The following is a 17,556-nucleotide window of genomic DNA, read 5'->3' as shown; positions in this document are numbered from 1 at the left end:
ATGAAAACCGCTCTAACAGGGACAATTGAGCAAATAACAGGGACCATTATGGCGGCTCTGCCGCCATCTTGGCACGCCGTGCCAAGTCGGGGTAGGTGTGGGAGGGGGTCGCCCCACTGGGGAGGTCTGGTGGGTCTCCCCCAGAAAAGTTTTGAATTTGTAAGGCCCAATGGGTGCATTTTAGGCCATTTCTGGTCAATTTACCTCCCTGATTTCATCCCTTAATAGATGCATTGGTTGCTCAAAAACATGGAAATTTAGGCTTTTTCTTTATGTAATGGAGGCCATGTTTGTCTCACTATTTCAAATTTGGACCACTTTTGGTTAATCAAAAGAAAATAAAGTTCACTTTATGCCTGGTTAATTTACTTCCGCGTTCTTCTGTTTGCGTTCTTCCCATATTTTTTTCCATCACACGGAAGAAATTTATCTCAAATCTGTTGTGAAAAACAGAACTTTTCCTGACCATGTTAATACAATAAACGTAAAATTAGTTTTTGTTAATATATTTACGATAATTGTCCCACGTACGCGGCTATTCTTTTCATGGCGCAACCATAATTAAATTATCAGCGTATTCTCTGTTGAAAAATTTCCTTTTCGATCGAGTTTTAAAAGAAAATAGGTCCGCAATGCGAACTTGTGTGGGATTTCTGTCAAATAAAAGTTGATGCGCTATGGATAAATCAGAGAAATTGAAGCTTTACAGTAAATATTTATACATTTTGTCGTGTTGTAGTGATGAACGTCAAGTAAAGATGCCGTAGAGTCCTGGTTATAAGATCCCAAGCTGCAGACGAAAAAGCGTTTACAGGAGAAACATGTTTGGACTTCGCTCCCTTAGGGTTCGGTTACATGGAACTCTTTACCGTTGTAAATGACCCTTTTACCACGGGAAACTGCATTTAGTGAGTATGACCAATATTTCCGGAGGTACATTTCCCGTGGCTAATACCCATGGATACATAAAAAAGATCACATGACATTTAATGTGGTAAGTTGCATTGGTGTTTTGATGTCCAAGGTATTACGAGCAAATCACGTTTCTCCGTTTGTCATTAATATGTAACCGAAAAGGAAAAATGGTTTTCCTCCGTGTGCCATTTTTGCTACCTTGGCAAAATCCGCTATAACCTATAACGTATACTAAAACCCAGCAAAAAAAAAAACTGAACAAACAAACAAAAAACAACAACAACAACAACAACAACAAAACACACACACAAAAAAACAAAAGCCAGCAGACATATATATAGCCCCAAGTTATTGGGGGGGGGGGGGGGGGGAGGGGGGGAGAATTTCATTGAAAGAGTCATTGAAGTAAACACATTTCGCAGGTTAGGTTTGTTTTTCGTAGCAGGGGCGAAAACAAATGACATCATCGAAAAGCAAGAGGAGACGAGACGGTTTACTTTTTGGTTGTGATTCTGGACCGTGCGATAATTAAATATTATTATATGGCTAGCTCCGTGAGCGGGCAAGATGAATCAAATCCTGCGCTGTGATTGGCTACCCGAGCGGGCAAGTTGGAGCTATCTTGCCCACTCGGGACTACCCGCCGTGTCCCGCAAGAAAAATTTCCCCGTAAGCCATGTAATAAATCCTCTATTGACCAAGCTTGTTCGGTCAAGATGGCTGGATATTAGCCTTGTTCTTTTTTTGCGAGTTTATGGACCTCGACTCCGTCTCGGTCCATAAACACGCAAAAAATGAACTTGGCCAATATCCTGCCATCTTGACCTCACACTTGGTCAATAACCCATACATAACGTGGCCGGTTTCGTCGGGATGCGAGATGACGTGCTACATAAGTGGGACAATTAATGTTCCCGAACTCAACTTTTGAATCGCGTTGGCTTGGGGATGAAAAGTTCGGTCTGTATCCAGTCGAAATTGTTCGGAAAAGAACTCTAAAGCCATAAGAGTAAGCCTGAACCAAGGAACGGTAATAGGAATGTTGTCTACTTTTATTTATCAGCGGAAATATTAGAATCGGTCGCTGGTTGCACGGAGTTTGTTTACGATAAATCAGCTCCGGTTGCAAATGTCAGCTAATATTCGTGCTTCCAGCTGAGAAACTGCATGTTAATTATACTTTTAGAATTAGCTTTAATAATTTTTTTTTTTAAAAAGAGGAGTGTTTATTGTGACAAAAACTAGAGCTAAGCTTTACAAAATGCTATGATATTTACATAATTTGATGTCTGTTAAACCTGTAAAACATGTTTCCGTATCTAATCACGATATCATGGTTACTACAACTAATACTAATACTACTATCATCATCATAACATTAATTAACATATTCCATACAAACTGGTATATACAAGGTAAAAGTAAGTAAAAGAAATAAACTATTAAAACCTATTTCAACAGTGTTTACATAATGGCTCCCTCCTGGGTTTCAACGTCAATATCGGTATATTACAAGGTAAAAGTAAATAAAAGAAATAAACTATTAAAACCTATTTCAACAGTGTTTACATAATGGCTCCCTCCTGGGTTTCAACGTCAATATCAATGTTCTTAAAGTCACAAAAGGCTTTCCTTCTAGCTCTTGAACCTCTTAGGCAGATTAGTACGGATCTTAATAAAGCGAAGGATGTCCTTGCTCTTATCCAGGAGATTGTTTTAGCATAATGTTCTCCTTTCTTGATGGAGATCAGCTGCGCCAGTCTGGAATGGTATTGCAAGCACTCGTTTCCCATGCCGCCTGTTGACGTGAAAATAAGGGGTGTAAAAGTTCCTTGTTCGATATCCAAAACCGTCCTCGCGTAAAGGCGCTTCTTCTCGTTCTCATGATTGCGGTATATCTGTTGGAGCTCTAGGTCCCTATACGAATCAGCATTAGGGTGACAAACCCTCACGTCAAAGAATGCTGATCGTTGGTTCTCCCAGAACCCGCGCGCATGAATATCTAATCTCGCATCTGGAGCTCGATTAGAACCTCTTCCCAGCTGTTCACCCGAGATGTCTTGCAGGACAGGCTCAATCTCAACATCGGTGCAAACCATATTCAGGAGTTCGGCTTCTAAGTCCCTCAGCTCATTGTGACGTTGAGTAACGAACCCACCTCTCTTGCATATCATTGCGTGGTCCACTGTAAAAGCATCACCGCATACACAGGTGGAGGGGATATCATCAACCGGCCAATCGTAGCGCAGTTTGATTGCATCGCGGAAGTCTCTCTTATTTAGATTGAAACCCATTTCACGAAGGGGGAGTACCGTCAGCCAAACAGATGACCCTTTTTCCGCAGCAAGGTCAAGTGCCTGTTGGACTTTCTGTGGGGCTACCCCTCTGATATGCTCTGCCCTGTCTTGGAGCACCGTTGCTCTCTCACTCCTCATTGCCTGTTGTAGTGGCTTGACCAAAGAATCATCCGGCATCTGATGGGATTGAGCCACGATCTGTTGGACCAGCGGGATGGTAACTTTGACGGAGGAGGATTGCTCAAGATTTGCGTGAAGACACGGGTTTGTCATGCCAAGCCCCCCTAGACGGACTGGCAGTGCTAGAATGTCCCTGTCCAGCCGAGTGCACCTATGCTCCGTAATTGTAGGGATGAGCACCTTAGATATGGCATTCTCCAAAGGCTCCAATAATTCTTGAATATCAGGCAAAGTTCTCAAAAAATAGGTCCATCGGTGCTTGAGGCCAAAGGTGTAAGCAGCATAACACGCTTGAGGCTGAGAAAGAGCAAACTCTGCCAGCTTGGTAATCTCGCTGACCCAGTTGGTCACCTTCTCGCTAACGTATTCCTCTAGATATTCCCGTGAACCTATCACCGCACCCAGATGTTTTTGTCCCTCTACCGTCACATTGACAGCCGTGTCCTTGAACACTTCTTTCACGCTTGCCTTTTTATCTGGCTTTGAGATAATCCAACATTTCTTGGGGTTGGGAAAATAGCCAAAGACTGGGCCAAGGCTGTTGAGGACATCCCACCATTTCTTGATTTCCAGTACAGAGCCAGCTCCACAGGCATCGTCAGCAAACCAGCACTGTTTAGCACTGGACGCCGCCTGCAGGCTTGTGATCAGCGGCTGCACACTTAAGGCGTAGAGGGCCATAGCAAGTGGGTCACCCTGTGCTGTTCCTTCAGCTGACATGATCTCTTTGCCGCCGGTAATAAACAAGCGTGCCGACTTCCTGTAAGTATTGATGGCATATGCTGTAATTACAGGGCAGAGAACCCGGATATTATGCAGTGAAGTTGCTCTGTTAAGTGCATTGAATGCATTAGAAGCATCGATGAGCAGTACCGCGTCCGTGTCATCTGCTTCAAATATGGCATGCATAGCATGTATAGCAGCCTCGCTGCCGGACTTTTGACCTGCGCATAGCTGGAGTGAACCACTCGCCTCAACCACGTCTCCCTTAGAAACGTTCATTACACACTTTCCAATAATCCTTCGTATCACCTCGCCGACCCCTATAGGCCTCACTGCACCTTCACCTTTATCCAGGAGAATCAATCGGCTTGCCACCAGTGGCTCTATGGTTGCAGGGTCGATATAAGTTGTACATAGAGTCCTTGTCATTGTGGCTATCGCCTCGCATAATTTTGTAGACGACTGTTTAAAGGATTTGCAAACCATCATTCTTCTAAAACCATTAGCGTCAACCCCGCATGGTCCCCTGATCCCTTTGTTCTTAACGCAGCCTCCCTTATCATCTCACTATTTATCTCTGAGTACACCGATTCAGGGATTAGCTTTAATAATAATAATAATGATGATGATGATAATAATAATAATAATAATAATAATGATAATCAGCTTCAATATCATCAATGGCTGTGCGAATCTTTAATAATAATAATAATAAAAGCTTTATTTAAAACTGAAAGACCGATCAGCGAAGTCTGGGAGGAAGACGCTGGTATAAACCGATGATCAGTATCCATAAATTGCATGGTAAGAAACAATAATCAATCAAACAATACTAAAAAATAATCTAAACACTACATTTATGATCAGTCTTGTCTAAATCACTAAAAAATTTGAAAAGTTTAGTTTTAAAAATTTTCAGAGTACTGCAGTTTCGATGGTCGTTTGGGAGGTCATTCCATTCCTTGGCAGCAGCGTACATGAATGTGGACTGGCCCATAGCAGTTTCAGTTCTAGGGAGATGAAGTTCTCTGTTGTCTCTCAAGACCTTACCACGGAGGTAAGGCTTTTGTAGTTAAACATGACCAGTAAATGTGAAAATGTTTAGCGTGAAGTTTGAAGGCAAATGCAAATATTTAGTTATTTTAAACTTGTGAGTCTACGGAAACAGCACCGTCACGCAACGTATCAAGAAATCATAGTTTATCAGTCGAGAGGACCTCAACTTGCTAACCATAAATACACAGGAAAATACAGGGCTTTGTCATTACAAGGCTCCTGTTTGAAAGTCATATTTCTCGCAATTATTAACTGTGAAGCCTTGCATTTTAAAAAACATATTTATGCTGTAAATGATTTTTCAGCAGCTTTTGACAATGTCATTTGTAAACAACACGCAACACTCATTCACTTCAATGCGTATATTTTCAGAGAAAACCTTTATTTTATGGCTGTGTCTCACAAGGACTGGGAACTACCGAATTCACGAATTTGATTGGCTGAAATCGATATTGACCGCGGTCTAGATTTTCCCATCTAGACCGGCATCTGTAGACCGGTTTCATTTTGCGTTGGAAAAGTAGCAAACTAAAATACAAAAATGTTCAACATTTTCTTTGATTTTCTTCTCAATCATTTATGGAAGTGCCAAAAAGCCCGATGACAAAAAAAGAAGTAAAGAGGACGAGCAACTTTCGGCAGGTTTAAGTTAAGCTCATCGCCGTTCGCTGGCAAAATGTCAGCAAACCAGTTACATTAAACGAATTAAAGTTTTCTTCTTTGCCATATAATAAACATCTTATTAACCGAGCTAAGTCGGTCTATATGGGAGAATCTTGTCCTCGGTTGTGTGTACAGACCTCACTGCGTTCTGTCTGTACTCACGACCTCGGTCAAGATTCTCCCATACAGACCTCCTGCTCGGTTAAACATAGGCACGCAAGGCGTGCAAGAGTTATTTTTTTGTGTGAAGTGTCGGAGATAGAAGCATTCATGGTACAGTGATTTGGTTAATTTGACAAGTTTTTATGGTTGCGATGTTACATCGGTCATGGTAAGATAGCTAAATACTAAGCCATAAAATGTTTGACTGAACATACTAAAGTGATCTGAAACGTCTCCAGATTAATGTAGATATCATCTTATTTTCTAACAGGCAATTTGATTCGTTCTTTGATACAACCCACAATGTGATTGGTGTGACACGAGCACATGCTTAGCTCCCTCTCTCACCGATCACATAGCCCTTCCAACCCCTAAGGGGAATTTTTGCTCAAAAATACTCAAGAGAACTTTTCGCATTTTAGACGAGTCGTGAGTTTACCCTTTTTACACAACACAACGCAAAAACACTACTTCACCAAAAATAGAAAGACAAAAACCTCTCTGACACGTTGAAAGTCTGATTTAATTAAATGCACTTTAACTTGACGCCACGCAGTCTTCTAAAGAACATTTGAACAGTTTTCATACTTTTTACCTTTAAAAATATCGGACTAAAATGAATGTCATCAAATAAAACTATTAAACTGTTACTGCAGAGACGTAAAAACACTCTAGAAATGAAAGCTTCTTTTTTGTTTAATATCCTGGGAACAACAGCCGATAACTTGTGAGCTCTAATTTAATTTACTCCCACATGAAAAACAAAAGTGTCGAGTTACCATTTGTAACTAAAAATAGCAAACATCTCGTGGGAACAAGTGGTGACGATTCGTCAGCTCTAATTGAATTTACTACCTTGTGAAAAACAAGAGTGTCAAATTACCCTTTGTAATTAAAAAATAAAAATACCTCGTTATATTTGCATGCAATAAGAACAAAACAATCGTTACCTGCATTTACTATTGTAAACGTTAGAACTGCTTCAAATCTAAATAGTCTCATCTCCTCTAAAACATGTCCTCAGAACTAGAACCGACGATTCGTGACCTCTAATTGAATTAACTCCTTGTGAAAAACAAAAGTATCAAGTTACCCTTTGTAATTAAAAATAAAAATATCTCGTGCCATTTGCCTACTACTAACTCATGAACTGCTTCAAAACTCAAGACTCATCTCGTTCATAACTAGCCACCATTACACTGAAAATTATGCACTCTAAAACAACACAATGTACGTATGTAACTGTCACACTCCCCTCCAAACCGGACTAAAAATCCCAACCCGGCAACATACACGTCACTCTTTATTTTTCAATTACCAAAGTCCTTGTTGAGTTATTTTTTTGTAAAAAAAATACCTCTTAGTCGGCGCGTCGGGTATGTTATGGACGGGTCAATGGGTGAGTGAGTGAGTGAGTGAGTGAGTGAGTGAGTGAGTGAGTGAGTGAGTGAGAGATGTATGTATGTCACACCAATCAGATTGGATCTACTATGAACAGCCAATCAAATTTCTTGTTGTAAAGGTAAATGGTACGTGAGAAACACAAGGTATGTATAAACACGAGGACTTTGGTAATTGAAAAATAAAGAGTGACGTGTATGTTGCCGGTTTGTGATTTTTAGTCCGGTTTGGAGGGGAGTGTGACAGTTACATACGTACATTGGGTTGTTTTAGAGTGCATAATTTTCAGTGTAATGGTGGCTAGTTATGAACGAGATGAGTCTTGAGTTTTGAAGCAGTTCATGAGTAGTAGGCAAATGGCACGAGATATTTTTATTTTTAATTACAAAGGGTAACTTGATACTTTTGTTTTTCACAAGGAGTTAATTCAATTAGAGGTCACGAATCGTCGGTTCTAGTTCTTAGGACATGTTTTAGAGGAGACGAGACTATTTAGATTTGAAGCAGTTCTAACGTTTACAATAGTAAGTGCAGGTAACGATTGTTTTGTTCTTATTGCATGCAAATATAACGAGATATTTTTATTTTTTAGTTACAATGGGTAATTTGACACTCTTGTTTTTTCACAAGGTAGTAAATTCAATTAGAGCTGACGAATCGTCACCATTTGTTCCCACGAGATGTTCGCTATTTTTAGTTACAAATGGTAACTCGACACTTTTGTTTTTCATATGGGAGTAAATTCAATTAGAGCTTACAAGTTATCGGCTATTGTTCCCAGGATATTAAACAAAAAAGAAGCTTTCATTTCTAGAGTGTTTTTACGTCTCTGCAGTAGCAGTTTAATATTTTTATTTGATGGGCATTTTATGACATTCTTTTCAGTCCGATATTTTTAAAGGTAAAAGGTATGAAAACTGTTCAAATGTTCTTTGAAGACTGTGTGGCACCAAGTTAAAGTGCAATTTAATTAAATCAGACTTTCAACGTGTCAGAGAGGTTTTTTTTCTTTCTTTCAATTTTCGGTGAAGTAGTGTTGTTGCGTTGTGTTGTGTAAAAAGGGTAAACTTACGACTCGTATAAAATGCGAAAAGTTCCCTTAACTTGAGTATTTTTGAGCAAAAACACCTCTTGGGGGCTGGAAGGGCTCCCGAGGGGGTACTCCCAGAAAAATTGGTTGGGGGTGTGCGGCCCGCTTCCCAAAACCCTTACCCTATTTATGACCAAAATCTGCGATATTCCTTACCCTATTTATCACCTGACCAGAAATTCGAAACCCTATTTACGACCTGACCCTCGAATCAAAACCCTGTTTCAGACCTGCGTTATAATTAGCTCCCTAGTTCAAACCAATGTTAAATTACCGTAAACATATAAATTTGTGAAGGGCTTTTGTTGATTTTCTTTTCGATAATGATGAAAAAGTGGCTTCTTCTTAAAGCATACCCATATCAAGGCTAGAGTGCAAAAACCGTACCCAATTTATGACCAAAATGACCAAAATCAGCTAAAATCGATACCCTATTTATGACCAAAACGGCTGAAAAACCACACCCTTCGGGGCCGCACAGACCTATATAGCCCATATAAGGGAGTCCCCCCCGGGGGAAGGGCTACGTGATCGGTGAGTGAGGGAGTTATGCATGTGCGCGTGTCAGACCAATCACAGTGTGGGTTGTATCAAAGAAATTGCCTGTTAGAAAATAAGATGGTATCTACATCTGGAGACGTGTCAGATTACTGTAGTTTGTTCAGTCAAACATTTTAGGGCTTACTATTTAGTTATCTTACCATTACCGATGTAACATCGTATGTACTTCATAAACTCCCAGTTTCTTTCTTGCTGTACATCGCAACCAAAAAAACTTGTCAAATCAACCAAATTATTACTGTAAACAGTTCCATGAATGCTCCTATCTCCGAGACTTATAGTTCACAAAAAAAATAACTCTTGCACGCCTTGCGTGCCTATGTTGTTTATACATACCTTGTGTTTCTCACATACCATTTACCTTTACAACAAGAAATTTGATTGGCTGTTCATAGTAGATCCAATCTGATTGGTGTGACATACATACATCTCTCACTCACTCACTCACTCACTCACCCATTGACCCGTCCATTACATACCCGACGCGCCGGCTACGAGGTATTTTTTTTACAAAAAAATAACTCAATAAGAGCTAATTATGTTTTGCTTTCCTCAAATCTTTTGTGGCAGGATACTCTTACGAATCAGAAATCAGCCGAAACTATCGGGCATGTGTTAACATGATTGTTGCATAAAAGGTTTACGCGAAAAGGAAAAAGAAAATATAAAACAGCGAAGTCCTAAGCAAACTTTCAAGCATCTTCGGCAGACATAATGCAAGCAACTTCGCAATGAATTTCGCTTCGCCGAAATGCCACAGAAGTTGTGATACAAGAAAGATGAATTAATAAATTACCGTAGTTTAGCACAATGAAAGCAGCTTACCTCTGGGTAAAATACTGGTCAATTTTCCGCTTCACTTCCTTCGCGCCAATACGTCGCCTTGAACAGTGATAAGGTCAGTATTCGATTGCTTTATTCTCTAAGGAGCGAATGTTCAAAAGGCTAACAATGAAACTGTATTTATTGCCGTTCCATGTTGCAACACCGGGTAAAAACGTTGACAGAAATACGCACACTTTTTTTCAGGATTCGAGAATTCAGTGCACTGTTTATCGGTCTTTATTTTTAACACATGTAATCACCAACGAAGGTTATTGATTACATGGCGAATTTCAGCCCGAAATCTCAGCCCGGCTTCTGAAACAAATTCTCATGAAATCAAATTGGCGATTACGTGGAGAATGATTCAGCCCGGGCATGTAATCGAAACAGAATTTCAGCCCGGGCTGAACAGCAGGAAATAAGATGGCTGCCGCTACGAAGTAGAAGCGATCTCAGTGGAATAAAGGCGATAAAATAGAGAATCTCTCTAATTTTAAAGCTTAGATGGAATATAAGAACATGGAGACAAGGTTAAACAGCACGAGGCTGTCAGGGAGGCCATGAACTCGGCAAGCTTGACGACATATTTTCTTTCTATGCAAGTAGGTCTTTCTGGCTAAGAGACAGGTTTCGTTTCAGTTCCATCATCATTGTAGGGTGTTGCTATTCCAAAAAGTTAAAAATTGAGCGCCAACAAAAGGTCAAACTACGAGAGAAGCAATGCGCCTATTTTCACGATTCGTGTTCTCGGCGCCATTTTGATTCTCTGGAGACTTTTCGCACACAATTTCATATTTGGCGCCGAGGCTAATATTTCAGCCCGGGCTGAAATTCGTTATGTAATCGCAACAAAATTTCAGCCCTCCTAGCCGGGCTGAAATTTCAGCCCGGGCTGAAATTCGCCATGTAATCAGGCCCTTAGTCTAACGACGACCACAGGGCGTGCCGATCAATGTGTTTTCTGTTACTTGATAACATCTTGTCACGAACTCCAAATCAGCTACACGTACGCAAAATATGGTACAAATATTAAACAATATCCAATAGCTGAGAGATAATGCACGATTTGGTTTAAGAAAATATTAAATAGCAAAATTAAAAAAACACTCTTATTCTTCGGCCATTTAAGCTTTAACAGAAACGCGTTGTTTTGTCATGTTTGTAGCCGTAGTTTGTATATTATTTTTTGTACAACCTGCACGTAAAATAGCCGACACAAAAATAAAAATAGCCGAGTAAAGGTCCCGGCGTCCCGGCTCTAACAAAAAACCTGCCGGGTTAACGCTAACCCAGGATTAAAAGTTGACCGAATTATAACTTTTTCTTCTATGCAAATGTTTTTTGCTGCTTTGTTTTGTGTATATGGTGATTATTAAAACTCAAAACAGAGGGCCAAACAATATGCAGAAAACCTCACCGCAAAGTTACAAAACTCAAATCAAAATCCTACCTTTTCCTGCGTTAGCTTAATCGGACTCTGAACAACCCGGCCCAGGAGCTACGCTTTTAGGCTGGCCTAAATCTATATATTATTTGTGTTTTAACCAAACAGGAAGTGCTTCCTAACCCTTCACTAAAGTGAACATCTTTTCACTTTGCCAAGTGCATATGGAATACAAAGTCAAGTCAAGTCAGCTTTATTTAGGCAGGGTAGCCCCATCAGCCATAGGCTGGTATCAAAAAGGGCCCTGCGTAAAATAAGACATTTAAAAAAAAATAGAATTTAAAAATCACCTCAAAGTTATGTACAAGGAGTTTAAAAATTGAATGAAAAGGAAATTACACAGTCAGGTAACGTATAATGGTGGGTCAGTCGAGTTACCTGAACTCTCTGACAATTTACTTAATATTATGCTTGCTCCTTGCTCAAGTTTCGAAATTTCATCCTCAAGCAAACCAATACAGGTAACCAACTCTGAAAGTTTTCAAACATCAATCTTTATTTTCAAGAAAATGCGCCCGCAAAAGTACTTTTATAAAAGTAAGAAAAAAGAGCAAGTAAATACACAGTTATGCGACACTTATTCTACCCCACAAAAAGCACCAGTGACATCTATAAGGGCTGAAGTCTTGCAAGCACTATAAATTACTTGACTAGTTCTTAGTCAACCTTGTCCCTTTTGATTAATTGTTCCATTTCTTGAAACACCATTCACTGTTTATACTTTGCTTTTAGATGTGACAGTAATTTGTTTTGTTGTTATGCTTTAGTTAAGCACTTAACTTAAGGTGGCTCCCTAGAGTATTTACAAACACCCTCCCTATAGAGCACGAGTTAGAAAAGGAAACTTAGTTAATTCCTCTTGAAGTTTTCCCTGTAGAGATTTCCCAGTATGGATACTGCTAAAATAAGGCTTATTTTTCGGTTGTCACTTTTTGGATTAAGGCTGTTACCATGGCAACAGCTCATCTAATGACATGCAGATATATTCCTCATTTTGGCCTAAACTCCTTAACATTTAAACTTTCCTTCGGTGAAAGTTTTTCATACTTTGCCACATCATGGAAATGATATTGCCTGACATTTTGAATTGGTAAAAAGTCAAGGTTGGTCAGACGGTTTTTCCAATATTCTGCAATTTGTCATTCTTCTAAATATACTCGATTAGCTCTGACAGATTTTAACAAAAATAGGGTATTTTATAGGAATTGTATGTGGTTACAACTGAGCCAAATTTTAAAAAAATTCAGCGAAGGAAACGCGAGAAAATTCACTGTCAGTTTTGCTTTTTGTCCTCATGTTGACGTCATAAAAATAAAAAAAAAACACTGACATTTTCCTTTGAGCGTGCGCAGATTACTTGAGCTTTCTATATGCGTCCTATACGCGCGTGCGATCGTAAAACTATAGGGAGCCACCTTAACTACCTGTAAAAAAATCTTTTCTGAGATACATGTTCTGGTTATAAAGTTTTTGATCTTGACTGCAGTCCAACGTTTCCAAATGCTTTAGTTTCTTTTTCAATGACTTCAGTGACAATACCTTCCATATCCTCTGGAGGAATGGTGGTTTTCTGCTTGGAGGAAAACTCCTGTTAGATAAGGGGAGAAAAAAGATTCTGAAGCATTCTGTTGTTCAATACACTGAGTGATCTGTAAACTGCTCTGTCACACTGTTTTGCACTTCGTTGAGAGTTTTGTTTATTTTTAGACATTATGTTTGTTTTCTTAGTGATAAAACCGAGCACGCGAGATTCCCGCCATTTTTGCTTTGATGTGAAGTTTATATGAAATAATTCATATACGAACTGCGGTTGTAGATGAAAGTGAAGAATGATCATCGCAGTTAATTTTCCAATTTAAGCAACTGGAAAGACGAAGCCTGAAAAAATCAGGGCTTCAACGGGATTCGAACCCGTGACCTCCGCGATACCGGTGCGATGCCGTACCAACTGAGCTATGAAGCCACACATCATTTCACTCCTCACGGGAAGATATGAACTCAATTAATTGACCTCGCTCCCAATATGTGGCTTCATAGCTCAGTTGGTAGAGCATCGCACCGGTATCGCGGAGGTCACGGATTCGAATCCCGTTGAAGCCCTGATTTTTTCAAGCTTCGTCTTTCCAATTGCTTAAATTGGAAAATTAACTGCGATGATCATTCTTCACTTTCATTTTTGCTTTAGTAGCCAATCGGATCATGGCTCTCGTTCGTGGATTGGTACGAGTAGGATATCAAGAGATCAGTAGAAAGTAATCCTTTCATCGAAAACAGTGTGTTTGTGCTCTTTGTACAAAAGTAGGAAAATAGCGCGTCTTAAACGGGATTACGCCTTACAGAATTGTGAGTATATCGACAATATGGTGGAGAATGTTTTTTGCTGTTTCGTTTCTTAGGTTAGATCCGATTATTTAGAATTGCTATAGTCAACCCACATGTATGCCTTTGCTTTCAGTTGACTAGCTAGCTTGTGCTGATTAAACTAGTTCAAAACAACTGGTAGATCCCGTGGACTTTATTTTCCTGGTGTGTCTTCAATTCGAGTAGTACCCTGATCCGTGGTACGAAACACACACAATTTGTGGATTTAACATAACAGAACTAAGCGTTAAGGAAAGGGAAAAAAACAAACTTCTATGACTTTTTGTTTGTTCTCCCTTAAGATATAATGCTAGTTCGTCGCCCTCATGGTCACCCCAGAGTATTAATGATTTAGTAGAAGCCATTTTTACACCTGGGTCGGTATGGGCACTGAGAATTTTAAGTACTTTAATAATTTATTACCCTCGCCATGACTCAAACCTGGACAGCTTGTGCATTGATCCACACTCCACCAGGCTACCTAACACCTCCCACTCCCGCATAATTATGATTGTTCTTGAAATCTCACATTGAGCAAAGGTGTGTACAAACTGTTCCATAATTTTATATTAAACATATTTTTGCATTTTATAGTTTCTTAGATTATTGTTTTTTGTAATCATATGTTTACCAACATCTTTACAAAATTCTTTTAATGATGATTTTTTTTGTAAAACTTTCACCATGTTCAGGTTATCAGTTGCTCACCATGCTGATTTGATTTAGTGCCCTCCTTTGAATCATTGCACACTTTCTAATATTAGTGCTCCCTCTTCCAATAAGTATCCTCATGGTGAAAGTGACATCATTCAAGACATTGACATAGAATAGACTGATTACATGAATGAACTATGAAATCTGCTCATCTGAACATAATTATTATACCCTGGGTGCAAGAGGAAATTCTTTTCCCAAGGGCCATGAGAAAGTTGAGCTCACAACCAAAGTGCCAAGGATGGAACAAAATGAACATCAGAGGCCCTATTGTCACGGCTTGTGAGTTAAAAGATCTGCAGTTGTTTTTCACTCACTAATTAATAAGTACTGTATCGCATTCAGATGTAAAAAGAAATCCCGTTGTAAATCAGCACCTTGCAGTGTCAATGTCCTACAGTAAGAATAATAGCTTGCAAGGTTTCTTTGTTTCTTTTTCATGAGTACATGTACATTTCATTACCCTTGACAAACTTGTTTACATGTAGTTGTTATATTACCATTAAAATAGACTGTACAAGGAGCTATTAATTTTGTTCACATGCTTTACCAGGTAAACAACTCATTCTAGAATGTCAGTATCGTGTACCCTGTGTAATATTTGAGATGCATTCGGGGTATACCTTGTTAATGTTTTGCACAAGTGGTCCATGGTATTTCCAGCAATGGTGTAGATATGCAACACTCATCTCAAAGACAGTGGCCTTGTCTGCATATGCATCACAGTTAGGCACAAGTTGTCGCAACCAGTGCCATGATTTTGTGATCCGTTCTCTGAATTAAAGACAAGTAGGTAACAAGTTTTAAATAATTTAATGAACAGTTGAAAGAAGTTCTTTTGTTGCAGTTCTGTAGATTATCTTTTTTTGTTGGAGGGGGGCAGATGTGCAACAAGAGAGGTCAAAGAGGGCTGGAAGATTGGGAATTTGTGAATATATTTTTGAATGAAGTTGAGAAGGGATATTTGATGGCTGTGTGTATTGTGATTACTGTGTGTGTAATAACACAATACATCTCGATCCAGATGATAAGAAATACCTCATGCAAACATTCAAGGAAATTTCCATTGAATGTTTTATCGACGAAAATTACACATAATATATATACAGGCTTTTAAGAACAGATGACATCTCCAACAAAGATCACCTCAGTCTAACAAAGGGCTGACCTAATATTATTATGTTAGTTGTGATGATGACAATAATTGTCATCATTGCAGAATTATCGTGCTACTGTTTTTGAACAAAGAAGTAGTTTCACTTTATCCATGTTGTTGACACTGGCTCCAACTGAAGGCTGTCTCATAAAACATGACAAAAATTTTACAACATCAAAGAAAGGTTCTGGGATCATGAGTATTTTGTGCACCCCATGACCGATATATCCGTCGACATATCGACCGACACTCAACCGATGTATTGGTTGACATATCGATGGACACTTGACCAATATGTCCGTCAACATATCGACTGACACTCAGCTGATATATATCAACCGAGATATGTCGGTCGACGTATCGACCAATATATCGGTCGAGTGTGGCCAATATGTTGACTAACACTCGACAGATATGTCAGTCAATATGTTGAACAACCCCATTCCATACTACAACAATCAAAAGGACTATGCCAGTGAAGGCCAGATACCACAACAGCTATGGCAGTGTGAAAAAGTTGCTTAAATGCGAATTCACTTTTTTGGATTTTTTTATCTTGATTATTTTGTTAAATGCTTGCATAACAACTCATAAATTTTAAGTCGTGCAGTAACCCCTCCCACAGGCAAGGAAATGTAAAAATCAAAAAACAGCAAAAACATCAGTGCAATGCATGGGCAAATTCAAGACTTGCTTTTCTTTAATCAGTTCTATTTCAGCACCTTGTTATCCTTTATCGTCCTTATCCTCTTTCCAGTCAACTGTATTTTGTGTATTTGGCAGTATTTCACTTGAGTGTCTTGCTTGACAATCACTGAATTTGCAGCACATGATCCAAACATTAACTCTTCAGAAATTTTTAAGGTCGACCAAAAAAGGATAAAATGTGCATAACTTATACACCTGACACTGGCAGTCTAAGCTTTTGACTTATATTATATGACAGTTGACCGATATTCCGCCAATGTACCAATGGTCAACATATTGGCCGAGTGTTGGGCATTATATTGACAGAGATATCTGCCAATAGTCGGTCGATATGTCGACCGACACTCAGCCGATACCTCAGTCGATATCTTGACTGATATATCTTGGTCAATATATCAGCCAAGTGACGGTTGATCTGTCGACTGACATATCAGTTAAGTGTTGGTCGATATGTCGACGGATACATTGGCCAAGTGTCGGTTGATATGTCAATCGATACATTGGTTGAGGGGTGCACAAATTACACATGATCAAAGTGCAGCTTATTATCTGGTCACCTTCTTTGCTTTTCCTTGTCCAAGTGTTGTACTTTCCTTTCAAGGGAAGAGGAACCTGTAGACTTCTGCTTGTTTCTTTCCTGTCCAGAGGTATGGCTTTTTTTTGAACTTTGAGCAAATAAATAAATATAATTTGTCATTGTTGAGCTGTTTTAAAAGCACATTAATTTTAGAAGTTTAAGATGATAAAAACTGGACAGCATTGAAATTGACTGCTCTTTGAGTAGCAAACTTGCTAGTCTAAACTTGTACCTTAAATTATTTAGATTGAGTCAGTAGGTTTTGTATCATGCAATAACATTTTGTACTTAGCAAGATGCACAATGTTCAGTTCCATAAAATATCCATACTCTCCCAACAGAAGGGATTAAAATTTCCTGGGGGGGTGGGGGGTTCTGTGAGACCAAAAAATTTAAAGAAATGTATGAAGCTCAATTGGAATTTCCAGAGGGCTGGGGAGGTATGGATATTTTCTGGAACTACACAATGTACGGGAGTTGAGAGCATAACTTATGTGCATGTAGGCAAACGTTTACCCCAAAAGCATGAAAGAATATATTAACCTCTAACTGACTGAGCGTAAAGGTTGTACTAGGAAATATTGGTCTGAGGTTGTGGCAGTATGGAAGGGGTGCATTGAGGTCCGTACAAAAACAACTCGAGGGCCATTATTCCCTAGTGCAGCTCAAGCAAGCTTAAGGTTAGTAAGCAGTGTATTATATGACTCATTTTGAATTTGCGGG

General features: G+C 39.3%; 2 protein-coding genes across 2 annotated transcripts in view; both read right to left on the bottom strand.

The window, feature by feature from the left end:
• Positions 1-2,116: 2,116 nt before the first annotated feature.
• Positions 2,117-4,619, bottom strand: LOC149117938 (uncharacterized). The gene has a single exon (XM_089287962.1). The coding sequence runs from the start codon at positions 4,602-4,604 to the stop codon at positions 2,481-2,483; it is 2,124 nt and encodes a 707-aa protein (XP_089144088.1). The 5' UTR covers positions 4,605-4,619; the 3' UTR covers positions 2,117-2,480.
• Positions 4,620-11,789: 7,170 nt separating this feature from the next.
• The window catches only part of LOC110064448 (uncharacterized), a 36,158-nt gene continuing 30,391 nt past the window's right edge, over positions 11,790-17,556 (bottom strand). Inside the window, exons 7-9 of the mRNA XM_020771507.2 lie at positions 16,814-16,921; positions 15,016-15,166; positions 11,790-12,905 (exon numbers count right to left, since the gene is read on the bottom strand). Of these exons, the coding sequence (XP_020627166.2) occupies positions 12,777-12,905; positions 15,016-15,166; positions 16,814-16,921 (388 nt within the window). The 3' untranslated portion in view covers positions 11,790-12,776. The remainder of the gene's footprint in view (positions 12,906-15,015; positions 15,167-16,813; positions 16,922-17,556) is intronic.

This window comes from Orbicella faveolata, unplaced genomic scaffold, assembly GCF_042242905.1.
Source record: "Orbicella faveolata isolate gen_17 unplaced genomic scaffold, um_ofav_v1 contig_1, whole genome shotgun sequence".
Taxonomy (NCBI): Eukaryota; Metazoa; Cnidaria; class Anthozoa; order Scleractinia; family Merulinidae; genus Orbicella; species Orbicella faveolata.
This window is presented reverse-complemented; position numbering and strand designations above follow the sequence as displayed.